Consider the following 27,434-nt stretch of genomic DNA (forward strand, 5'->3'; position numbering starts at 1 on the left):
ATAGGCAGAGAGTTTGGAGAGCAAGGCAGAATGCCAGACTGTACCAAAAGCACGAGATATGTCCAGAAAGACGGCCCTGATCTCAGGTCTGACATCGAGACCCTCCATCCATTGTTGGGAGAGCAGAAACAGCATGTCCGGTGTGGAGTGATCTGGTCTATATCCAAATTGATAATCTGAGATGAGGTTGTTGGAGAACAGAAAGGATTTTATGTCAATGTGATGATGGATTTCATGACCATGCTGATGATTGTAAGTAAGCTGACAAATCTGTAGTTAAGAGGATCCGTTTTGAAACTTTTTTTTTAATGAAATGCAGTGATGTTGGCTGATTTCCATGCAGATGGAAGATGACCGAGGGCAAATGACAGGGTGAAAAGGGCAGAGAGAAAATGTGCAAGAGCAGCAGAGCAGGTTTTTAGGACAAGTTAGCAGATGCCATCCGGTCCAGGAGCAGAGACAGAATCAAGGTTTGAAAGAATCTTCTCCAACTTCTCAAGTGGACAAGTCACAGAGTCCAGGAGCTGCTTGATACAACAGGGAAGGATGGGTACCAAAAGTGAGGGGTTGATAACAAAATTTTGAAGCAAACACAGAATTGAGGCATTCAACGTTCTCACGAGTGGTATGAATGAGAGCTGAGAAACACTCACGAGCAGAGTCGGCTGTGATGCCATTTTCAGAGAAGGAAGGGATTGAAGGAGAGTATACACCAGAGACAAACTGGACAATACACCACCGGGTTTTAGAGGAGGGAAACAAATTTAAAAGTTCAATCTTGAGGTTGGACAGATGTTGTTTTCTGGCTCTCCTGAGAGTGGACACACGTTTTGTGTGCTTTGTGGAATGATCTGAGATTGCCTTCAGTCAGATTTGCCATCCAGGAAGAGAAGGCAACTGCTTCACCACAGGATTGAGTGTACCATGGGTGGGAAGAAGGGTAGAATAACTGAAGGTGAGATGGTATGAATCTGTGCATGAGAGAGCAGGTTTCTGTGGAAGAATTCCCAGGCTAAGTTTATATCAGGGGCAGTAGATATAGGAGACCAGTCCTGAAGTGAGATGGCTGCTTGCGGTCCCTGCCAGTCTGCTTGAGTGAACTGCCAGGCCAGCAGTGCTGCAGCAGCTCACTGAGAATAATCAGAGATGTTGGCCTTCAAAAAGACATGTTCAGATGAACCAATTGGATCAGAGGAAGAGCAAGATACATTGGGTGAAGAAGTTTGTCATCATAAAGTCGAGAAGGGAGTATTTGGCAATGGAAAAAAAATCCGGATGGGAAGGTTCACAGATTGAGTCAGTCCCATGGAGTCACAGAAGTCCTTTGTTGAAGTGCCATGGCTGATGAGGAACCAACACCCATCCAAGTTGCACTGTGACAATTGAAATCAACACAACTGAGGAAGAGAGAGTGAGGATGAGTGATTAAAAGTTGGTCTTTGTTGTCTGGGAGAGATGTAGATGGAGATGGAGTCGTCATTGTTGGAAGGACGGTACCACGCAAACAAACAAGAGGTGTAAGCGGAGGGAAGTCGCAGCCAGAGGTACTCCTGAGGTTTGGGAGGTGTAAGAGCAGTACATGGATTGTGAGAAATGAAGTTCTTGATGTTCAGTGTGACTCCGCCACCAGGATGGTGTTCAGGTCTATCAAACCTGAGGAGACAATAGCCAGTCCTCCCAGGGCAGGCTCAAATTATCCACCTTCATTTCGGTAAGGGGGTCACGATTCACGGACCAAGCTGTGAAGTTTTCCGTTTTTAAAGTTTTGTGTTGAGGGCACTCTTCAGGATTGTTACTGAGCCCAGGATGGCTTCCAACTGTAGTTCGTTTGTAGTGATATTCCCAGGAATGGTTTTTAATAACCCAGTGAGGTTCTTCTTCATCATTCCCATGAGGTTCTTCATCATCACTGGTGCAACTTTGGCATTCCTCAGCTTCCAGGATCTTTTCACTTCATGCTTGAGATCTTGATATTTCATCATTTTCTTGATTTGTGCATCATTTGTCCAAAATCACTGGTATTAATGTGAGCAGTACTTCAATGTTTTCGGTGATTGCTTTTGGTTCATTTTCCCACAAATTTTCTGGAACTGGAATGTCAGTTTTTGCAGATGTGCCAGCGGATTACTTTTCAAACTCTGTTGTGTCATTATGTGTACTGCTGTTGACACATTTTGTTTTGTTTTTCCTTATCGGTCATTAAGTGCCACATAGCATTCTCTTTGCTAACTCCTCCCCCCTTTCACCCCTCACCTGTGTTTTTTTTTCCCCCTTCCTCTCCCCCACCCTTCTCTCTCACTCTGTCCCCTCCTCGCTCCCCCTCCCTCCCACAGTGAACAGCATCGTTTGGTGAGGTGTCGCTCTCTCCACCTTCCCCCAGGCTCCCCCTTCTTCCTCCACTCACCCAACACCTACCTCCTTTCTCTCTCTCCCTCCCTCTTTCTCCCCCCCCCCCTTTATTGTCCCTGTCAGCGAAGCGACAGGTTGTATTTGCTAGTTATTGAATTTAAAAAAATTAACAAGCACTTTATGAATCATGTCTCCCATGCATAAACATGTCTTCATACAAGTACTGTTCTTACCTCAATGACTAATGTAGGTGCAATCGTCTTTCCCTTCGGTTCGTGCAAATGTCCACAATGTCCTCTGGAATCAGCTTCGCAGTGAAATCGCCTTCTACGTGAGGAAGAGCCAATGAAGAAAGTCTTTCCTTCCCCCATCGTTGAGCGCAACCAGTTTCTAATCCGTATCATTGCAGAAAAGCTTCGTTCTGAAGTGGCCGTCCCAAATGGCAATGTGAGAGCGAACTGAATGAGTTTGTAATCGTTTGGGTACATTCTCTGAGACAATTATTTTTGAAGTCTCTGAAGAGTAACAACAGATTCCGTCCTGGGAAAAAGGTCCATTTCTGCAGCTGAAAGCTGAGGATTTATTTTGAGTGGGTTTGCATATTTCTGTAAGAGTGAATGTCGATGAATGCCATTTTTGTGACATCTTAACACAGAGTCACATGCTTCAGCAATTTCCATCAATTATTTTGAGAATCGTCTAACTTTGCAGTTACAACATCCAAAACAGGAATGTACAACTGCCGATGCCGCATGTTTTTTTTTTTTTGAGGTTGGGTTGCAGTCGCGGGTGTTTCATGTGCAATTGTTTCCTCTTCTACTGTACGTGCTCTCCTTGACCCAAAGTTGTTGGGACAAAGAAGTCCGTAAGAGCTGCCGAGAGTTTCACTGCTCTTTTTCTCTTTGGCAAGTGATGTGTTTTCGTCTGGCTCTGCAATGCCATGGCCTTTACAGAATTCTGTAATTTATTTCCACATATCTTTCCAGCTTTCTTCACTTCTGAGTTTTTCAAAGTACACTTTGAGGTTATCTATGATAGAAGCAGTGTTTGCAACTGTGGTGTCGATGCTTTGAAGTCCTTTGCGAGCGACATGAATAGCTTTTGAAATGTCGTGAACAATAATCAAGGAGGCATTGAACGAAACTCCAGTCATAAGATTTAAAAAAAAAGGCCGTTTGCTTCCATTGCCCACTTTTTACGTTGCTCACTTAGATCTCCGAGGCAAAGCATGATGGCAGTGTAATGTGTTTATATTTTTTAACACACTTCTCCATTTACATGCCCAACGTGTATCACTGGGCTGAACAACCTCTTTTTGCTTTACACCCAAAGCTGTCTGCATGTCGATCAACATTTGATGATTGGTTGGCTCCACAAACACTGAATGCAATTTCTCAACTACCTTTAGAAAGCCCATAGCACTACGACTCACTTTAGAGCACTCCACAAGGAGGACGTTGAGTTTGTGTGCCATGCAATGTAGATACATTGCAAAAGGATCGTTATCTTTCATTTGCTGCTGAACCCCAGTTACGTGTCCTGACATAACCGCAGCACCATCATAATATTGGGCAACTATCAGCACATTCTGCAATCCATTTGTCTCCAAAGCTTTCTTGATGGCACTATAAATGCCTTCTGCATTTCGGGAATATAAGCAATCAACAAAGCACAGGAACCTTTCTCTGATGTCGAGGTTTTCTGCATATGATACAAGCTGAAAGCTGCTCTGTCTAAAACGATCTGGTCTCATCTGCTATTATACCAACAAACCCGGTGTTATTCACTGCCTGCACAATTTCTTTGAGAACCAAATCTAGACAGATCTCGAGCACTTCGTTTTGAAATTGAGGACTTGCGCAATTAAAAGAACTAGGCTGCATTTTATTAAAAGTTTCGTCATACTTTGAAAAGAAATCACAAAATTCAAGGAAATTCCCTTTCAATTTAGATTCCTTTACAAAGAAATACAAGGGAATCAAACACAGATGGAGGCCATTCAGCCCATCATACCTGCGCGACATCAACATCACCCTAATTTATCAACACACGATAGAAAGAAGAAAATGCTTTTTTTTAAAGTGTTTTTGTGGGTTTTTGAATGTATTTATTTATTTATTTTTAAAAGTTAGGGGTTTTTTTATTATTTTTAATTTTAAGTTCGGGTAAATTATTTTTACCTTCACCACCGAAGACGAAGGAGGTTACGTTTTCACCACTTTCTGTGTTTGTCTGTTTGTATGTGTGAAGGATATCTCAAAATGTTGTGGACGGATACGGATGAAATTTTGTGGACATGTTGGGTGTGTGACAAGGACAAACTGATTAAATTTTGTTGAAGATCCACATCCGGATCCAACTACTATAATTATTTAAGAAACTATTCACCATTGAGAGATCGGGCCAAAAACTATACTTAGAACAAAATCTCAAAAAGTTGTGGACGGATTCGGATGGAACTTGTTGGACAAGTTGGGTGTGTGACAAGGACGAATTGATTCGATTTTATTGAAGATCCGAATCTGGATCTGGACGTGATAATTATTTAATTTTTAAAGTGATTCTTCACCACTGAGAGATCAGGCCAAAAACGATATAGTACTGTAGAAAGCATGATATCTCAAACATGTAATGATTGGGCCCAATAAGTTCTTGTGGATCAGGTATTATGTGGCAAAGGTATGCGCTCTCCCGAGTGCCCTTCTTGTTTTAATCGTGTTTTTGTATGTATGAATTTTTTTATTATTACTTTTTTTTATTATGGCAGCGCGGCGATATCGCGTTTTTATATAATTGGCTATTTTTTGTAGTTTTTACATTTTTTTTCTCAGTGGAAGGGGCATTGGCCTGATTAAAAAACACATCAACCACACAACACCCCTTGACGAGACCCTCACCAACAGCACTCCGTACACATGCACACAATCACCCATCAATGGTCAAACTACCAAGAAGTCCTCTCAACATCTCTATACCCCTCTATCTCCATAACTTCCAGGTACCTATTTTATTCTAATTTAAACTTATCTACTGTTTCTGCTGCCACTACCTTTCCAGGGAGACCATTCCATGTATTAACTACTCCCTGAGTGAAAGTCCCCTACCTTAGTACCGTCTTAACTCTCCTCTTCTTTACTCTCAGGCTATGCCCCCTAGTCCTATCACTGTATACTCTGTTGAATAATTCATCTTCACTAATTTTATCAAAACCTTTCATTATACTCTGTTGAATTTCATTATCTATCATATCTCCTCATAACCACCTCCTTTTGAGTGTATAAATCCCTGTCTCCTTCAGCCGCTCCTCATAGCTAAGTCTAGCGAGGCCAGGAATCAATGTAGTATCCCTGCGCTGAACCCTCTCTATGGCATCTATGTCCTTCCTGAGGTGTGGTGACCAAAACTGCACACAATATTCTAGATATGGCCCTCACTAAATTCCTGTACAATGTTAACACCACCTTTTTCATTTATAAACGATACCCCTCCGAATACAACCTCAAACATGATTTGCTTTACCTATAGCTGCCTGGCACTGTGACCGCGAGACAGTTATCTCACTAGTATTCGTTTTATTAGCCCTTTCCATATGTCTAGTGGGTAAATGGGACAAGACACATTGCGTAGGGCTTTGAGTTAGGTCTTCAAGCGTGTATTTTTTCGTTTCTTTTACTGACTTTACTTCCTTTATTTCACAAACAAAACCACGCATACATGCACCATGCACGTCAAGCCAGTAATGATATCTGCAGAGCGTTAGGAAGGCACCGTGATGTCATCATTTACATACGTGCGCAATTTCCTGTTCAAACAGCATGCCATAAACCAATCGACACCTCATCTCAGTTCCTCACCATGCTCAGCACGAAACTACAACGCTCACCATGACCTCTCCACCACAAACTCCACAACCGCTACCAACCACTTCAACCTCCTCACCGTAATCACCTCAACCACTCCCAACGTTTCAACGCCTTTCCCGCAGATGCCACAGCGCTTCCCTCACCTCACTACAGCCTCTACAACTGCAATCAGCTCCCTGGATGCTCATCACAGTCTCTGAAGATGCCGGGGGACCGAAGGACAATGTGAGCCGGGGTGTTTCGGCATGTAGCTCGAAGCGCGAATGTGCGCTGATAATCATTCCGTGATATCTGGATAGCTCTGGCACTCTGCTAACTAACAGTGTTCGGTTGGAATTCAGCGCACATTCGTGTCTCGAGAGCGCTCCCGAAAACCCATGCCCCATAGGAATTACGGAGCTCGTGTGCCAGAGCCTGAGAGCGTCTGAGGCAATTTCAACTCTGGGGTCTTGAGGAGTGGGTCGATTTCTTAGGGTGCCATCTACGTACCAATGGGGATGCTCGTAAACACCTACAAGGTCGTTTGATCCACTTTCTGGCCCCTCCTACGCTCTGGGCTCCATAAAAGAGAACAGTTCAGGCTCAGTCGGTCTCTTCCATCCAGGCTCTTTCATCCAAACTCCCTCCTTCGATCCAGCTGAGCCGAGCTGAGAGCAACAGTGGGGTGGAGCAGGCTGTTACCAAGATGTGCCAGGGTCATTCCCGGTTCATCGCCTAAACATCAACTGCTTCTCCTCTTTCTGGGCTAAATCTAATTTCCTCAAGTGCGTGATGGCACCTCGAACCTGTGTAACATAAGTAAGATTGTAGAAGGGTATCAGGTTAACTCTGCACTGTCTCTTTTATAAATACTAGTGAGCCCATTTAGACAGTGGGCCAAGCATCCAAAATGTGTCTAGTTTTTTACTTTCGTGACCCACGTCTGCTATCTCCCTGAAATTTTGCATAGATTTAGATTCTAAAAAATCACTTCAAAAGAATTCATAACTCGGCAGTGCAAAAAGTTGCACATTAATTAGTTATGCTAATTACCAAAACCTATAGCGCACCATCTTGTGTCCATTCTGAGATAGCTGTGTATTACTCCATGGGAATTCTGATGTCTATGTATTCATCGAGAGACTACATGAATGTGGGTGATGTGGGTCTCTTCCTCTCTCTTTCTCTCACACATGAGCACACACACACACACACACACACACACACACACACACACACACACACACACACAATAATATGCAAAAACAGTAATTGTAAGTAGAAATGCCACTAATTGTTGATCTACAGACCTCATTCATCAGCAAAAAAGTTGAACATACAAATCAGGAAGACATGCACTGGACTGGCATACCAAAATCAAACAGTGCATCATAATATCATCCATCAGCAAACTCATCATCAGTCATTCTTCGTTCAGTCACTGATACATAAATCTATCACACACCAAAGCTGAAATTATTTACACAACACTTTTTTTCAGCAATATGTATATAATATCTCCATTATATATTTTAAGCAGTGGCAAGATCATTTCAATTTCAGTTTCCACAGGTGAGTACATTGTGCGCCGATTGCTTACAATTGGAGAGTTGGAATTCTTCACATTATTTCTTCAGCACCAAGGCGGATTACATGAAATGGTTAGATTTACTTAATATATGTACACGTACTGATGATCAAAGTTTCTTGAAAACTAACCTTTTTGCCATCAATTGCAAAAAAAAAAAAATGTATTCGACAAACATGTCTCAAAGTGTTTTGCATAGTTGTATCTGTTGTTTGCACCAATAAATGTTCCTTTTTATAGATACACATTTTCTTCTGTTTTTTTTCATCATTATGCAATGTTTTCCAATCATCTATCTATAATTCCAGGTGTGTGTGTGTGTGTGTGTGTGTGTGTGTGTGTGTGTGTGTGTGTGTGTGTGTGTGTGTGTGTGTGTGTGTGTGTGTGTGTGTGTGTGTGTGTGTGTGTGTGTGTGTGTGTGTGTGTGTGTGTGTGTGTGTGTGACCGCTTTTCTCGACAACCAAAGGTCTGATCTAATTGAAACTTGCCAGGTATATTGCTGGGGACCTGAGGATGTGCCTTTTCAAGGTTTCATATTAATCGGACAAGTGCTTCCCAAGTTATGGCCATTTATTTACCAACCAATGACAGGACACGTTGCTGTGTAGGCGTTCTCCATTACGGGTTACAACGTACGGACTTCCGGATCGTGATGACTTACTGTATTCTAATAATTTCTCGATTTCTTATGCGCATTAAAAGAATAAACACAATGCCCCAATCCAGTCGTCCTTTACGAGAGCGAAGGAACGGCCTGTGTGGTTGTTTGAAAGTTTTTTTTTGTTTTTTTTTGCACGTACGGCCGTGCACGTACGGGCACAAACTAGTATATAAAATCTCAAAACTGGAAGAACGTTCACTTAATCATCAAAACATTGTAATGTGTATTATGACTTCTGATGATGATAAGCATGAGCAATCCAATTATAGTACTTGCATATAGGTAGCCACCATTCTTGGTTCATGAAGACAGAACAGATCACAAACATTTCTGGAAAGTCCAATTTAGTAAACATTTTTCTTTGCAATGTGCATGTAATTTGCATATGCCATACTCATCTATGTTTGTTTGTGAATTGAACATCTATAGGGGACATGCGTGAATCTTCCTGTAAAATAATGACACAATGATTGATAGTATGAATCATATCAAATTATCCATTGCATTCAGACTACTGTGGCGAGGTGATTAATACTGAGATTAATTTTTCCCTTAAATTTACACCAATAAAAAAATATTCTAAAGGACTCCTAAAAATGTCATTAAAAAACTGTACACGCTATCTTGGAGGAGCGATGGACGACCAAGCCGCTGGCGTACAAGTCGTAACTTTGCTCGTGTTTGTTGTGGGCAGCAGAAGTTCACTACAAAATTACTCCACCAGCACGGTATACTTTACATTGAAGTTCAATAATAACTATCGGTGTATTGCCACTGTGCATTAACATTTTTAGGTTGGCATTCCACTGCGACTGCAAACAAACCCAGTCTGTAGCCGCACTGCTATAGCAGGTTTTCCACCACATCGTTGATTTAATAGAACTAGTACATACCCGTACATGTATGGCCGTACGTGCGTGGCCGGAAGTGCAAAAAAAAAAACCACTTTCAAACAGCATGCCAGAAACAACCACACAGGTCATTCCTTCGCTCTTGCGTGCCCGTACGTGCGTGGCCGTACGTGCAAACCAAAAAAAAAAAAACTTTCAAACAACCACACAGGCCGTTCCTTTGCTCTCGTAAACGACAACTGGATTGGGGCATTGTGTTTATCTATAAATGCGCATAAGAAATCGATAAATTATTAGAATACAGTAAGTCATCACTATCCTGAAGTGGTGCGTGCCCGTACGGAATGTTCACATTCATTCCACGAATTATCGCTTGCATTGAAGTAACAACTGCTATGATACTTCCACACACAGAGTTAATTAAAATCCAAATTAAAATCAACTTTACCTACCTGTCTTTGTTTGCCATGATATTCGCTGCCATTGACCATTGGCACTCCTACGCCACGGTAACTATGGCGCCCTTTCCCCATTGTAACCGGCACGGCCCGTGACGTCATCGTTGTCCGGCCGCGCACCGGCCTACGCAGCCACGTGTCTTGTCATTAGTTTGGTAAATAAATGGCCGCAGTGACGTGTCTTGTCATTGGTTTGTTAAATAAATGGCCGCAGTAACGTGTCTTTCATTGGTTTGTTAAATAAATGGCTGCAGTAACGTGTCTTGTCATTGGGTTGGTAAATAAATGGCCATAACTTGGGAAGCACTTGTCCGATTAATATCAAACCTTGAAAAGGCACATCCTCAGGGCCCCAGCAATATACCTGGCAAGTTTCAATTAGATCGGACCAGTGGTTGTCGAGAAACAACATTAACAGACACACACAGACTCACAGACTCACAGACTCACAGACACACACACAGAGATTGCTGGAATTATAGATAGATACATAGCAACTGGAGATGGAAACAATGGTAGTGTTGTGATTCATGTTTAGAATTTCAAGTTAGTCCATACTCCATACTCGTCTAGATTTCAGTTAAGATCATTGACACATGTCACGGTCAGTTTATGATTGAACTTCGAAGGATGATACTGATACTAGGTGATGGAGTTTAGAGCAGAACATCCGGTCGGATTCATGACGGTTAGATTCTATAGTATAAGTAATCACTGGGTATTGATTTTAACCATTCTGTCAAAAATTAGTTAACGGTAGAAGGGACATCCTACCTTCCAGATCCGTCACATTCATCATCATCATCATCATCATCATCATCATCATCATCATCCGTGGCATCGGCGGCTCCAGCAGCAGCAATCCCCACACCGAGCCTGTGCTGGCTGTGGTGTACTAGTAGCGCCTTGACAGCAACCTTACTTTTCGGGGCTTCCTTCCACATCAATCCACTTAACCGCACATTCCTGAAATTTCTTAATGCTTTTCTCACTAAATGGAATCACTTTGCTGTAGGTGTTGATGACGTGCATCAAACAGATCCCCGAAGAACTGCCTTCAGAATCTTCGGCAGCACGAGCCTCAGACGACATGTTCGCCGCCATGACAGCTCGTGAGTTTACAGCTTGCCTGAAACGAAGCGCGTGATTGGTTGATGGGCGTGGTGCTGTATATCAAGAGCGCTGTGATTGGGCGATGTTGAAAAGAAAATTGTCACAATTTTGGGAGTTTTTTTCCCATATTTTAAAAAAACGTGCAAGTTTTGTGCTTGACGAGTTTCAGATATGGTTTCTATATTATTTTCACACAACATATTATAAATACAGGGAGATACACGAGGTGGGTCATGAAACTAAACAAAACGGGAGCTCGGCCCACGGTCGAGTTGGTCTGACGGACCAAATTTTCATTGTTCTTCTTCTTCTTCACAGTCTTGTTGCATACCCGCCTGCTGTACAGCTTGAGCATTATCTTGCCTTTCACTAAGCCCAATGTGGGGATTATATGTTCGTTAATATTATTATTATTATTATTATTGCCATATGACACTAGGTTGTAAATATTATATATTATTTATATATTAATTAATATATGCTTTGTTGCAATGTTATCATTGTTTTTGTTATATATTTTGTCATTAGAAGGCCATGCCATGGTAGAAGTACGTATTTCGCTGCTTTATACACCTTAACGTGGCATGCGTTTAAAACATAGGAATTGTAACGGATTTTTTGGTGGTGTAGACGTCTTAAAGGGACTACAGGATCTAATCTTAAGTCTTTTGGGTCATCGGAGACTTTTGGGGACTTTTTGGTCCTTGGGGACTTTTGAGTATTTTCGGTCCTCTCGAAACTTTTGGGTCATTTGAGACTTTTGGGCACTTTCGTGTTCGGGGACTTTTGGGTCCTCGGAGTTTTTGGGACTTTTGGGTCCTGGGGGTCTTAAAGGGTCTTGGGGGGGTCTTTAAGGGTCTTCAATGTTTGAAGGGGTCTCAGCAGTTCAAAGGGTCAAAAGGTAGATTCCAATAGTACATAATTAATGAATAGGCTACGTAATTAATAGACAAAAAGTATTACACACACACACACACACACACACACGTGCACATGCAACTCATCCATTTGGAGTAGATTTGCTTTCCTTTTGCCGCACCCCCGAATTCCTTGCTTTTCCCCTGCGCTACATTCTGTGAATAAACCCATCAATGTGCCACATCCTTTTCCTCGCCTTGCCGTGTAAATGAATTACTTTGTTATCAATGTACCCAGCTCGTTTTTGTCTTTACCTCCATTGGTCCAGCACGGTCCGCACATTAGCCGAGCCGGGAGATTATAATTCCCCAACGGATTGGCTTTCACATCAGTCCGGCGTTGTGTTAGTGGTAAGCTCGGCCGCCTTCAAGATAAAAGTTGCACAATGACCGAGGGCGCAATTCCCTGATAAGGAGACTGCGTGTACCACAGTTAAACGGTAGTGAGACGGAGGACCTGGGTCACGTGGTTGAATTGTTGGCGTTTGCGTTCGATTAGCGACAAAGACTTATTCGTGTGCGATGGCCTCGATTCCCGGTGAGTCCGGGGAGAACTGGGGATACCCCCACCCTCGTTGTACCCCTGCGAAGCAGAGTCCGCAACAGTTTGTATGTGGGTATGTATGTAGCCGAAATAGCGCCCCCTGGTGGTGTGTGCATGAGCCCATAAATGGATGGGAAGCTGAAGCTCAAATTCGTGTGTGCGTGTGCGTGTGCGTGCGTGTGTACAAAACAATTTAATTTTAATCTAATTAAATAATACAATTATCACAGAACATGGTTATACGAGCTGTTTGAGAAGAACAGTACATGTGTGGCCATCAGAGACGGGCCCTTCAGCTGGTTGATATAATCAAGGACAGTGTGAATGCTTTCAGGGTGCGAGAGGGAGGGGGAGGGCAGATTGGGAATGGCGTGGTCGTTTGGAATAATGGGAATGTGCAGAAACAACATCGATGGAGCATTATTGGACAGACTGTGCAGGACAATAATATGGGATTAACTGTAGACAACACATCCAAGTGTCAGCCTTATCATACAGGTGAGATATGGGATTTGTAAGGATGTGCATGCGGTATGCGTTTTGGTTTAATGACCTTCGCCAAGCAGGGAGCGGTTGAGAATGATCCTTTATTCCACGGCCCACCGTGGCTAGCCATGCGAGGGGCCAGGCCAACAGAAGGGCCAACAATACGGCCAGGAATCGGATCGGAGCCAGGGTTAGTGAAAAGATAACAACCTGGAAAGAACCAGACAACGGATCAACCACATAATGTACCAACCACACAGTCATCTAGACCGCGTGCTGACCATTGGTGTGTGAACTCTCCTCGTATTGCGAGTAGTCATCAATATGATTCATGAGGTGTAGGCACTTTCTCCTTACCCCCACTTATCAAAAGTATTGGGACAGTATACCCCAACTTGAAATGAACCCTCCCAACACGCACGTTCAAATATTTCCCAACGATGCACCATGTCATGTTAGGTCTTTGGTATTGTTGTTGAGCGATGGACATTTCCCAATCACCTACATCCATGACATTGACAGTGCCTTAGAATACTTGGCAGAGTCTCGTTATTCCTTGGTTACCCAAACAGTGCTCGTTGCCAAAAGCAGATAAACAGCCTATGAGGGACGGAATAAACGGTTCACTGAACATTTCCTGACTGTCCCATTACTTTTGGTTACACACGAACGAAATTCGGGAATCTTACCTGGATCTTGGCCAGAACGTGAAGCTGTAACTTGTGCTCAAAAGGGTTTCTAACAGCAGGCTCAATGAAGGAGCTTTGTCTGGGCAGAGATTCTGGACAAGCAGACAGTCTGGAAGGTTTGTTGGACACCATGTCTGCATATAAGGGTTTCCTTCTTCTTCTAATGGAAGCTCGAGGATCGTTTAGTCTGTCTGTTTACTTCACTTCCTCCAGATTCTCCCAACGCTGCCACTCCCCATACCAGCTCTGTTGTTGGCTCTCTCCAGATTTATGCTAAACTAACCGGTTGTGATTCAACTAAACAAAGGACACAGCGCCTTAAACGAACAGAATTCACTCTTTCGAACCAACTTCTCAACTCGGAAACACAAATCCAGCACAAACTCATCATTGTGTCCTCAAAAGATTTCTTCTCTCGAGTAATATATTTATTTTAAATCGTTCAAGCAAGAATCGGTTCAGGTGGGGTTTGAGGGTCGGATTCGGGGGAGGGGTCGAGGGCCGGATCCAGGTGGGGTTCGAGGAGCGGATTCAGGTGGGGTTTGAGGGGCGGATCCAGGTGGGGTTTGAGGGTCGGATTCGGGAGGGGTAGTGGTCGAGGGGCGGATCCAGGTGGGGTTCGAGGGGCGGATCAAGGTGGAGTTTGAGGGTCGGATTCGGGGGTTGGGGGGGGGTTCGAGGAGCGGATCCAGGTGGGGTTCGAGGGGCGGATCAAGGTGGAGTTTGAGGGTCGGATTCGGGGGAGGGGGAGGGGTCGAGGGGCGGATCCAGGTGGGGTTCGAGGAGCAGATCCAGGTGGGGTTTGAGGGTCGGATTCGGGGAGGGGAGGGGTCGAGGGGCGGATCCAGGTGGGGTTCGAGGAGCGGATTCAGGTGGGGTTTGAGGGTCGGATTCGGGAGGGGTAGTGGTCGAGGAGCGGATCCAGGTGGGGTTCGAGGAGCGGATCAAGGTGGAGTTTGAGGGTCGGATTCGGGGGGGTTTGAGGGTCGGATTCGGGGGTGGGGGGTTCGAGGAGCAGATCCAGGTGGGGTTTGAGGGTCGGATTCGGGGGGTTCGAGGAGCAGATCCAGGTGGGGTTTGAGGGTCGGATTCGGGGGGTTCGAGGAGCAGATCCAGGTGGGGTTTGAGGGTTGGATTCGGGGGAGGGGAGGGGTCGAGGGGCGGATCCAGGTGGGGTTCGAGGAGCGGATTCAGGTGGGGTTTGAGGGTCGGATTCGGGGGAGGGGAGGGGTCGAGGGGCGGATCCAGGTGGGGTTCGAGGAGCGGATTCAGGTGGGGTTTGAGGGGCGGATCCAGGTGGGGTTTGAGGGTCGGATTCGGGAGGGGTAGTGGTCGAGGGGCGGATCCAGGTGGGGTTCGAGGGGCGGATCAAGGTGGAGTTTGAGGGTCGGATTCGGGGGTTGGGGGGTTCGAGGAGCGGATCCAGGTGGGGTTCGAGGGGTGGATCAAGGTGGAGTTTGAGGGTCGGATTCGGGGGGGGGGTTCGAGGAGCAGATCCAGGTGGGGTTTGAGGGTCGGATTCGGGGGAGGGGAGGGGTCGAGGGGCGGATCCAGGTGCGGGTCGAGGAGCGGACCCAGGGGGGGCTTGCGGGACGGATTCGCGGGTTGGGGGGGTTCGAGGAGCGGATCCAGGTGGGGTTCGAGGGGCGGATCAAGGTGGAGTTTGAGGGTCGGATTCGGGGGGTTTGAGGGTCGGATTCGGGGGTGGGGGGGTTCGAGGAGCGGATCCAGGTGGGGTTTGAGGAGCGGATTCAGGTGGGGTTTGAGGGTCGGATTCGGGGGGGGTTCGAGGAGCAGATCCAGGTGGGGTTTGAGGGTCGGATTCGGGGGGTTCGAGGAGCAGATCCAGGTGGGGTTTGAGGGTCGGATTCGGGGGGTTCGAGGAGCAGATCCAGGTGGGGTTTGAGGGTCGGATTCGGGGGAGGGGAGGGGTCGAGGGGCGGATCAAGGTGGGGTTCGAGGAGCGGATTCAGGTGGGGTTTGAGGGTCGGATTCGGGGGTTGGGGGGGTTCGAGGAGCGGATCCAGGTGGGGTTCGAGGGGCGGATCAAGGTGGAGTTTGAGGGTCGGATTCGGGGGGTTTGAGGGTCGGATTCGGGGGTGGGGGGTTCGAGGAGCGGATCCAGGTGGGGTTTGAGGAGCGGATTCAGGTGGGGTTTGAGGGTCGGATTCGGGGGGGGGTCGAGGAGCAGATCCAGGTGGGGTTTGAGGGTCGGATTCGGGGGGTTCGAGGAGCGGATCCAGGTGGGGTTTGAGGAGCGGATCCAGGTGGGGTTTGAGGGGCAGATCATTGTGGGGTTCGAGGAGTGGATCCATGTGGGGGTCAAGGAGCGGTTTCAGGTGGGGTTTGAGGAACGGATCCAGGTGGGGTTTGAAGGTCGGATTTGGGGGGGGTTGGGGGGTTCGATGGGCAGATCCAAGTGAGGTTCGAGGGACGAATCCAGGTGGGGTTCGAGGGGCAGATCCAGGTGGGGTTCGAGGGTCGGATCCAGATGGGATTGGAGGAGCGGATCCAGGTGGATTCGAGGGGAGGATCCAGGTGAGGTTCGAAGGGTGGATCCAGGTGGGGTTCGAGGGGCGGATCCAGGTGGGGTTCGAGGGGCGGATCCAGGTGGGGTTCGAGGGGCGGATCCAGGTGGGGTTCATGGGGCGGATCCAGGTGGGGTTCGTGGGGCGGATCCAGGTGGGGTTTGAGGGGCGGATCCAGGTGGGGTTCGAGGGGCGGATGCGGGTGGGGTTTGAGGGGCGGATCCAGGTGGGGTTCGAGTGGCGGATCCAGGTGGGGTTCGAGGGGCGGATCCAGGTGGGGTTCGAGGGGCGGATCCAGATTGAGTTTGAGGAGCAGATCCAGGTGGGGTTTGAGGGTCGAATCCAAGTGAGGTTCAAGGAGCGGATCCAGGTGGGGTTCAAGGAGCGGATCCATGTGGGGTTCGAGGAGCGGATCCATGTGGGGTTCAAGGAGCGGATCAATGTGGGGTTCCAGGAGTGGATCCTGGTTGCAAATAAAGGTTTTGAGGAACCCAATCCGGTCCCTCCCCTCCCTCCCTAGGTTCTGTCCCGTGAAAATCTGCTCCCCCCCCTCCCCACCCCGAAATGTACATGACAACATTCTCCCATATTACTATATTTAATTCACCTCCCTTCCACATGAGCGAACACCCGCCCGGCCCCCAGCACCATATGACCATGTTGACCCTCACATTCCATTACAGGTTCTGGTTAACCCTCCACCACCCCTGCACCCCCCCCAAGCAATTGAACATCTGTTTCTACCCCCACCCCACACATCTAGTGCTTTATCTGTGCATGACATGTAAACCCACAGTTTCCTCTCGTTGTTCCTGTTCCTATTATTCGACCTCGATGACAGTTCATTGGTTTCAAGGTGTTTAACTTTAAGCCTTAATGGTACATTGTACTTGAACGTTGTGATTGTGATTAAAAACTACCATCGCGGCCCAAAAACCACACACAAGTTTCATTAACATTTCCAAAATGAAGAGTACATTCGATCCTTCAGTGGTGGTTTAACTATTACCACTAACAACAATGCAATGCGATTGGACGCAGGGTGTTGGGTTAGAGAGGACAGTAAAATCTCTTCATCTGTTACACATGTGTGGGGGGATAGGGGGGGTTGGTATTTGTATCTCCTCTCCATCTCGTCCACGTCAGGACAGCAGGTGAGGTGAGGTGAGGCTTCGTCAGGAACTCCTTTCATTCAGGAACTCCCTCGAGCTGCTGTTATTTCGACGTCTCTTGATGATGGGAAAGTCTCAAAAACACATTCCATGCCCCCCCTTCCTCACACATATAGGGGCGACTGCTCCCCCCCCTCACCCATGTAGGGGCGACTACTCCCCCCCCCTCACACATGTAGAGGCGACTACTCCCCCTCCTCCCTCACACATGTAGGGGCGACTACTCTCCCCACCCCCTCACATGTAGGGGTGACTACTCCCCTTCCCCTCACATGTAGGGGCGAGTACTCATGCTCCTCCCCCCTTCACACATGTAGGGGTGGGCCACGTCTCTTTTAAGGCACGACTCACATTCTATTCAGACCGCGAGTGGGACAAGCAGGGGCGCCGAAAGAATTTCCGCCGATCGGGCAGAGCCAGAATGGGCCCCGGAGCAATATTTGTTGCCGTGCCCCTTTCATCTAGTTTCAGATATAATATTGTTACGAATTTCGCCCGCCCGGCGTGCGATCGGCCACGTAACTCGAATCACGATGCGTCACCCACCGGAATGGACAATTCAGTCGTGACCCTCTTGGAACTATCGCCAGGAGCCAGTCATGGGTGGGGGTTTAATCTCACCACAACCCAGTCTGCATTCGACCCGCGCGAAATAGGGTGAATCGCCGAAAGTCGATATACCGAAGTACTCGCACGGGTAACCTACCGAGGGGTTGTACCACGCCACAGGTCGACTCCAGACACGAACCGCTTAAGCGGCTCGTTCCGTGCTACAGGGATAACCGAGCGGAGTTATCGTCGACCTTGACGGTTCAGATTGGTTACCGGGTGTTTTAAACCCACTATCAATCCCTTACGTGTGGCAAAATGGAGATTCAACAAAGGAAAGGACGAAGCGAAATGGGGGAACAGTTCAACAAGCAAACACTTTATTTCACACACGTAAGCAGGCAAATAGGAACAAAAGCAGGCAAATAGGAACAAAGGAAAGCACTACGACTGAATAAAAGGCAATTATTTACAGCACAGTCACTTATACAGGACGCGTAGGTCCACCACAGGCCGCATTGCGGCGCCTCCCGTCCGCGTCTCCACCAACAGGCCGCGCCGGGCCACGAGCGCGGGAACGAGAAAGGAGGAAGGGAGCGCTTTGGAGAGCGAGACCCAAGGAGAGAGACCGAGCTTTTTTGGAGAGAAAACTGGTGCCTTTTTCGGAGAGAGCTACAGCCAACATGAGCCACGATCAGAGAGAGAGCCACAGCCAACATGAGGCACGATCAGAGAGGCGAGGCTGAGCCTCGCGTCCGTTTGCCTTTTGTAAGGCGGGGCTCCGCCCTTCGCCGCGCGGGGCTCTGCCCCGTTCGCGGCTCCACCTCCCTTTGAGGAATTTCCAGAAGGCTCTCAAAGGGGGCGTGCCCCCACTCCGACCGCCTCACGCCAGGCCTCCACCAATGGGGAGGAAGCTGCCATGCCCCCCCTTCCCGTGCCAGCCTTGGCACCGCAGAGGGGTGCGCAAACCCGCGCACTTGCGCAGGTTTCTTTTTTGCCGTTGTCGTTGGTTAGTTTGAGGTTGTTGGATCCAAAATAACGAGAGAGAAAGAAAAATGGCTAACTCAAAGTGTCCCAGCAAAGATGAATCACACATACTCCCCCTAAACAACGGGTGTGGACTAACTACACATGAACTTATCAATATATCTAACCTGAGGACCCTTTATGGTGTATTGCGAATTTCCAGAGCTGTAACAATATATTAAGATAATACCTGATCAGGTAATATTATATAATCCTGCACTCCCAGGCCCCAGAAATGATGCAACCAGCAGCCACAGGATGCACACGAAAGGAGAAAAGGATTCTTCCAGATATATATATATATATATATATATATATATATATATATATATATATATATATATATATATATATATATATATATATATATATGTATATATATATATATATATATATGTATATATATATATATATATATGTATATATATATATATATATATATATATATATAAATATATATATATATATATATATATATATATATATATATATATATATATATACATATACATTTGAGTGAAAGAATGATCAATGAAGTCGAGAAAGAGGAATAAATGGTTTATTAATGTAATATTCATGGCAGCCTTTTTTGAGGCTGAATTGCAAATATTTAACAGCATTAAACGAAGATCAAAATACAATTAAAACCAACATACCAAGAATGACACGCATCACAACATCGAGGAGCTTCTAAGAATCAACAACATGAGGTCACGAGGAACAACCATCGCTGGCACAGGCACAACAACTCCCTGATCGGGCATTTATTGAAACGATTTTATAAATTTTCATTATCTAGCAATAGCATGAGTTATATTGTTGTGGGCTGGGGTTCGGCGGCAACAAACGACCACTAGGTGGAGCAGTAGAGTCGTCTCACACCGAACACCCGGAATTTAGGTCGGGACTCTCGGACAACTCCAAAGATCACGGGTCCCTTCGCGGACCGTGGACGCCAATATTTCGACCGCGTGGCGTCGGGTTAATTGTCTCGATCTCCAATATACCTAAATAACCACACAGTCTAGCTAACGGGGAAACCACACCCTCGACGGGCTCTGTCGAACCGGGTCGCTCCAGCGACCACGGTCCAGTGTAACCAAGCAGAATTACCAGAGTCCGTCGGACCCAATGAGAACTTACCGGCCCAAACGGCCTCACAAATTCTCAATATGCACCGTGCTGGGTCAATGAAGGAAAAACACGGACGACGAACTGTAACATTTAACACGGGGGTTTATTTTACAATTGGCAATAATCGGGAAGGGAGACACAGAGCAGAGTTATCACGAATAAGAAATGTAATTCACAATGTACAAGGCACTTAACAATTCTACTTACAGACGGGGCCCACGGACACACACACCCAAAATAAAATGGACCCCGTGGGTCTTTATTTGGTCGAGCCGGGCCGGGGTACCTTCACACAGACTCCAAACCACCATGGTGGGACTCGAACCCACGACCCGAAGTCCACAGCCCATGTCCCTGGCTGCTCGACCGCCACTACTACGAGAAGCCACCGCAAAGGGCCGCAGACGACGACCGAGACCAAGCCACCACGACCGTAGACGAAGCCAATCGCCACCAAGACTGCAGACGCTCTAACAACGACCAACCCTCTTCTCTTGAGATGGAAGCGATTTATTTTTCCTCCCACTCGCCTCCTGATTGAACGGTTATCTCGAGCGGTGTGTCACGGCGTCTCGGAGGCCCGCCTCCCGAGGAGGCTCTGTCGTAGCTTTCGGCACGCTGGCCTCCCATTGGCTGGGGCGCGTGCGATGCTCGCCCTTCACTCATTGGCTGGAGGAAACATCCCATTCCCTTCCTTGGAGCGGAGCCTCGATCTGAGGCGATGGAGGCTCCGCCCATGCCTTCAGCCAAAACATGTGGGCAATGGCGACCGGGTTGAGTGAGGAACGGTGCCGTTGTTGTTGTTGTTGTTGTCCCCATGTGTGCCATGAAAAACCTAACTAAAAATAACTCGTAGCACACACAAAATTCCCATTAGACAGGAGGGATTCTAACTATAAACATACTTATCGAAATAACTAAGCTTAAGGACTGCTGTCTGTTTGTGTGCAAATGGCTGCCAGATTCGTAACAATATTACACACCAAGAAAACTTCAACATTGTGCGTTCTTTTCCCCCATATTGACACAAATAAACTCCACATGTTAGAACACAAATGGGTGAAATGACAGCGACAAGCCGCTCCGGGATATGCTCCCGTCCTCTGAACGATGTCCGTCCTCTGAACCCGACCCTGAACGATGTCCGTCCTCTGAACCCGACCCTGAACGATGTCCGTCCTTTGAACACGACCCTGAACGATGTCCGTCCTCTGAACCCGACCCTGAACGATGTCCGTCCTCTGAACCCGACCCTGAACGATGTCCGTCCTTTGAACACGACCCTGAACGATGTCCGTCCTTTGAACACGACCCTGAACGATGTCCGTCCTCTGAACCCGACCCTGAACTATGTCCGTCCTCTGAACCTGACCCAGAACGATGTCCGTCCTCTGAAGCTGAACCTGAACGATGTCCGTCCTCTGAACCTGACGCTGAATTATGTCCGTCCTCTGAACCCGACCCTGAACCTGAACGATGTTGCGTGTGTGCCATGGACGAATCGATTGGATCTTGGTGAACATCATCATGATCCGGTCTGTCAGTGCGATGACACAAAACATAAACCGTCATCAACCTGGTGGAGGTGTGTGCTGTACAGAGTGCTGTTCTAGTTTCAATTATTGGATCCATCATCAAAACTCAATCGGGTACTCGGTGGAGATGGAGCACACACCTCTGCCAACTTGATGACGGGTGAAGTTTTATATCCCACTGATTGGCTGGATCTGGATCCGGACCTGAACCAAAGTCAAATCAGTTTGTCGTTGTCCTACTCCCATCGTAATTATCCACCAAGTTTTGTCCGAATCCGTCCATAACCTTTTGAGATATAGTGCTCGCAGACAGACAGGGGTGAAAACATAACCTCAGTCCACCTTCGTTAATGGAGGTAATCACCATTTGCACTTGTGCATTTGCACATTTGCACACGTCGGGTAAATGGATTCCCTGATGTGCATTCGTGTCCTTATAATTGGGTTTTGGGGTTTCTTGGATCCCAAACCCAATGGAGATCCACGAGAAGGAATTCATAACGAGTTCCCTTTCAAAGGAGAATAATCTCAACAGAGGAAAAAACACTTCCAGCAAGCTAACAGGTCTTCCACAGTCTGCGTTACCAGCACCAAATGCACAACATTCGGTCTTTCCTCCTCACTCCACACGACAATCTTAGGTCCTCCTCACTCCACGCAACCACCTCGGGTCTTCCTCACTCCACACTACCACCTTGGGTCACCCTCACTCTACACGACCACCATGGGTCCCCCTCCCTCCACACCGCCGCCTCGGGTCCCGCTTACTCCTCCCTACCACCTCAGGTCCCCTCACTCCACACAACCACCTCGGGTACGCCTCACTCCACACCTCCGCATCGGGTCCCCCTCCCTACACACCGCCGCCTCAGGTCCCCTCCCTTCACACCGCCCCTCAGGTCCGCCTCCGTCCACAGCGCCGCCTCGGGTCCCGCTTACTCCTCCCTACCACCTCGGGTCGCCTCACTCCACACTGCCACCTTGGCTCACCTCACTCCACACAACCACCTCGGGTACGCCTCACTCCACACTAACACCTCTGGTTCCCCTCACTCCTCCCTACCACCTTGGGTCTCCTCACTCCACGGTACCACCTCGGGTCCCCCTCACTTCACGATACCACCTCGGGTCCCCTCACGTCACAATACCACCTCGGGTCCCCTCACGTCACGATACCACCTCGGGCCCTTCTCACTCCATGGTACCACCTCGGGCCCCCCTCACTCCATACCACCTCGGGTCCTCCTCACTCCACACCGCCACCTCAGGTTCCCCTCACTCCACACCGCCACCTCAGGATTCTCACTCCACACCGCCACCTCAGGATTCTCACTCCACACCACCACTCGGGTTCTCCTCACTCCACACCGCCACCTCGGGTCCCCTCACTCCATACCGCCACCTTGGCTCTCCCTCATTCCACACCGCCACCTCGGGTCTCCTCACTCCATACCGCCACCTTGGGTCCCCCTCATTCCACACCCCCACTTCGGGTCCCCTCACTCCACACCGCCACCTCGGGTCCCCTCACTCCACACCGCCACCTCGGGTCCCCTCACTCCACACCGCCACCTCGGATCCCCCTCATTCCACAACGCCACCTCGGATCCCCCTCATTCCACAACGCCACCTTGGGTTCTCCTCACTCCACACCGCCACCTCGGGTTCTCCTCACTCCACACCGCTACCTCGAGTCCCCCTCACTCCACACTGCTACCTCGGGTTTCCTCACTCCACACTGCTCCCTTGGGTTCCCCTCAATCCACACTACCACATGTAGGAGCGAGTACTCCTTCTCCCGTCCACCCCTCCACGCTCATACTTGTCGGGTCGAGTACTCCTCCTCCCCCGCTAACACTCACACATGTGGGGGTGAGTACTCCTCCTTCCCCCCATCACACTCACACATGTAGGAGCAGGTACCCCCCCCCACTCTCGCACACGTCGGGTGAGTACCCCCCCCACCACCACCTCCCACACATGACGAGGGAGAACTCGCGCTTCCTTCGCACGTTTTGAGTGTACCCTTTTATCCAGTCAATGAACTGTATTGGGACAGAAGTCCAAAAGGGCACTAATGACGTCATCATGAAATCCTCCCCCCATTTAATCTCGTTAATCTTCCTTCATCATCTTAATCTCGTTCCCTCCCACCACGCCCTGCCCCTCGTGTGTCTCGCCCCATCCCCCCCCCTGTTATTTACTCCCTCACCACCATACACCCCCTCTCTTTTAAGCCACATCTTGCATTTTGTTCAGACCGAGAGTGGGACAAGGTGAGTGATCTGACGATGAGTGAGTGTGTACGAAGTGGTGAAACTTCGTGTCGTGACGATCACGTGAATGGACGTAACCAAGCGAGGGGCGTGGGGGGCACGGCTCGTGCAGAGCACGGAACCGCTGCCTTATAGACCGTCCTCTAAAGTCTGAACCCGACCCTGAACGATGTCCGTCGGTAACCGAGTGCGAGCGGTTTCGCTGAAAGTGGACCCTCAGGGTGTAACCCAAACCACAGAACGAGAGGAACAACTGCTTGATATTTTGACAATCATCTTGTTCCCTCCACGTCGAAGGGAGACCGAGATTGTATTCACCCCTTTCTATGTGTCTGTGTGTCTGCGAGAACGATATCTCAAAAGGTTATGGACGGATTCAGACGAAACATGGGGGATGAGTTGGGTGTGTGCCATGGACGAATCGATGAGTGAGTGTGTCCGAATCAATTGAATTTTAGTGGAAGATCATCCTGATCCGGTCTGTCAGTGCCATGACACAAAACGTAAACCCTCATCAACCTGGTGGAGGTGTGTGCTGCACAGAGTGCCGTTCCAGTTTCAATAAACGGATCCATCATCAAAACTCGATCGGGTACTCGGTGGAGATGGAGTGCACACCTCCGCCAGCTTGATGACGGGTGAAGTTTTACATCCCACTGATTGGCTGGATCTGGATCCGGATCTCAACCAACTTCGAATCGGCTTGTTCTTGTCACCGAAGCAGCTCATCCACCACGTTTTATCATAACTCGTCCACAACCTTTTGAGATATCAAGACATAGTATAGAAATCGTTTGTGACCCCAACTCTCAGTGGTGAGAAATCACTTTAAAAACCTCGGATCCGGATCTTCACCAAAACAGAATCAGTTTGTCCTTGTCCCACTCCCAACGTATCCACCAAGATTTGTCCGAATCCGTCCATAACCTTTTGAGATATCGTGCTCGCAGACAGACAGGGGTGAAAACATAACCTCAGTCCACCTTCGTTAATGGAGGTGATTACCTCTATATTTGTACTTTAATCGCGTGGAAAAGGATTCACTGATGTACATAAGTGTCCTTAAAATTGGGTTTTGGGGTTTCTTGGATCCCAAATCCAACACAAATCCACGAGTCAGAATTCCAAACGACTTCCCTTTCAAAGGAGACCAATCTCAACAGAGGAAAAAAAACACCTCCAGCAAGCCAACATGTCTTCCATGGTCTGCACCATGAACACCAAATGCACAACGTTTGGTCTTTCCTCCTCACTCCACCCTGCCACCTGGGGTCCCCCTCACTCCCACCTGCCACATAAGGTCCCCTCACTCGACACCGCCGCCTCGGGTCCCCTCACTCCACACCGCCACCTCGGGTCCCCTCACTCCACACCGCCACCTCGGGTCCCCTCACTCCACACCGCCACCTCGGGTCCCCTCACTCGACACCGCCTACTCGAGTCCCCCTCACTCCACACCGCCACCTCGGGTCGCATCACTCCACACCGCCACCTCGGGTCCCCCTTTTCCACACCGCAACCTCAGGCCCTCACTCCACACCGCCACCTCGGGTCCACGTCACTCCACACTACTACCACTGGTGCACCTCACATCCACCACTCCACAGATGTCTGCAATCTGTGTGTGTATATCAATGTATTTGTGTGTATGGAAATCTATGCATGTGTGTGTATCTCTGTATATGTATCTGGGTGTATCTATGTGTATGTATATGTATCTGTGTATGTGTGTGTATCTATGTATATCGCAGCCTGATGGAGAATTGTTCTCCCCTTTGGGCTGGTCCTCCTGCCTCTCACCTTTCTCGGCTTCACGCTATGGAAACCAATGTATTTAGGATCATTGGTATCTCCCGCGATGAGGCTGAGTCTTTGGGCCTCTCACTCTCTCACCGCAGGCTGGTCAGTGGTCTTTCTGTCTTCTACCGTCTCCTCTCCAGCCTCACTCCCCCCCTTGCTCTCTCTGCGATTTGTCCCCACCACGTTTCTGCAGAGCGCTCAAGGTCCACCAACAATCCCCTTCTGGTAAAACTACCAAAATCAAGAATCACTGCTCATCTTCACTCTTTCATTCCAGTTTTTTTTCGCCTTTGGAATAAACTCCCTCACTCTATTCAATCCCATTCTTCCCTCCAGGCCTTCAAAACAGCTGTTCACCACCATCTCTTCTCATCCCCCATCCAAATCCTCGATCTTTTCTTCCCCCGTTAATCCACCCAAGCCCACCTCCTTCAAATTCCCTGCTTTCCTTCCTGAAAGTCCCTGCAATGTCAATCTTGTATACCCCATGTTCCCCCGCCCCATCCCTCTCCCTTCCACAGATCTCCGAATGTCTCTGTTCCCCACTGTTTTGTCCTTCCCTCTCCCTCCCCTCTTGTCTCATGCCCCCCTTGCTGTGTGTTGTGTGTTAGATCTCACACGAGCCTCGACAAGGTATATAAAAAAATATAATTAAAATAAAATTAATAAAATACAAATCTGTACATGTGTGTATCTATGTATATGTGTGTGTGTGTATATATATTTTATTTGTACATGTATGTGTGTGTATCTATGTATTTGTATGTGTGTGTATTGTAAATGTATATGTGTGTGTGTGTGTGTGTGTGTGTGTGTGTGTGTGTGTGTGTGTGTGTGTGTGTGTGTGTGTGTGTGTGTGTGTGTGTGTGTGTGTGTGTGTGTATGTGTGTGTATGTATATGTATATGTATATGTGTGTGTGTCTGTGCGTGTGTGTGTATGTGTGTGTATGTGTGTGTATGTATATGTATATGTATATGTATATGTATATGTATATGTATATATATATATATATATATATATATATATATATATATATATATATATATATATATATTATATATATATTATATATATTTTATTTGTATCTATGTCTTTGTATGTGTGTATCTATGTATATGTGTGTACATTATATATGTATATGTATCTGTGTGTATATGTGTGTATGTATATTGTAAACATTTATGTGTGTATGTATATTGTAGATGTATATGTGTATGTATATATTGTAAATGTTTATGTGTGTATGTATCTTGTAAATGTATTGTTACGGCTGTGGAAATTCGCAGAACACCATAAAGGTTCCTTCGATCAGTTATCCCGGTAAGTGAGTGTTCAGATAGGTTTCCCCACCGTTGTTGAGACGGCATTCTTCGTGTTCATCGGGCTGTGACCCTTTGAGATAGTCTTTTTCTTTCTCTATCGTTATTTTGAACCGACATATCTCACCCACCATTACAACAAACCACGACGCCAACAACACAACCACCCCCAACTACGCCACAACACCAACCACGCTACGATCGCCACAACAACACCACCATCATTTAACCATCTTCGCCACTACGCCAGCTTGCAAAACGCCATCCTCCACAGACCACGGTACGACCCTTTCCGCGTTCAAAAGGGGTCCGAGAACGCGGGCGTAAAAGAACGAGGAAAAGAAACCTCCAATGGTGAGTGTGGATTCTTCCCGCCTTTTTTCTCCGAGGCTGGTGTGACGGGAAGGGCGAGGCGGCTCGCTCACGATTGGTGGATACGAGGGGTGAGGCGCTGGGAGTTGAGAAACGCCCCTTTTCGAGAAGCTTCTCGAAGGGAGGCAGAGCCGAAAACGGGGAGGGGCGAAGGGCAGAGCCCCGGGCTATATAAGGTGGACAGCCGCCTTGGGCTCCCTCTCTTCGTTGGCGCTCTTCTCCT

The 27,434-nt window shown here is 47.7% G+C and overlaps 2 protein-coding genes across 3 annotated transcripts in view; one reads left to right on the forward strand and one right to left on the reverse strand.

Annotated features, from left to right (window-relative positions):
- Positions 1-13,929, reverse strand: part of LOC147012462 (lysophosphatidylcholine acyltransferase 2-like) — a 64,535-nt gene extending 50,606 nt beyond the window's left edge. The window contains exons 1-2 of one of the 2 annotated variants that reach the window (XM_085856724.1): positions 13,499-13,926; positions 12,877-13,019 (exon numbers count right to left, since the gene is read on the reverse strand). In XM_085856724.1, coding sequence (XP_085712850.1) covers positions 12,877-13,019; positions 13,499-13,630 — 275 coding nt within the window. In that variant the 5' untranslated portion in view covers positions 13,631-13,926. Of the gene's footprint in view, positions 1-12,876; positions 13,020-13,498 lie in introns of both variants that reach the window. The other variant, XM_085856725.1, reaches the window with a different exon arrangement.
- Positions 13,930-23,565: 9,636 nt separating this feature from the next.
- Positions 23,566-27,434, forward strand: part of LOC147012463 (sulfotransferase 2B1-like) — a 72,997-nt gene continuing 69,128 nt past the window's right edge. The window contains exon 1 of the mRNA XM_085856726.1: positions 23,566-23,718. The gene's annotated coding sequence lies outside the window, so the exon portion shown is untranslated. The remainder of the gene's footprint in view (positions 23,719-27,434) is intronic.

This window comes from Eptatretus burgeri, chromosome 15 (genome assembly GCF_056783735.1).
Source record: "Eptatretus burgeri isolate ZD-2024b chromosome 15, Ebu_testis_v1, whole genome shotgun sequence".
Lineage (NCBI taxonomy): Eukaryota > Metazoa > Chordata > Myxini > Myxiniformes > Myxinidae > Eptatretus > Eptatretus burgeri.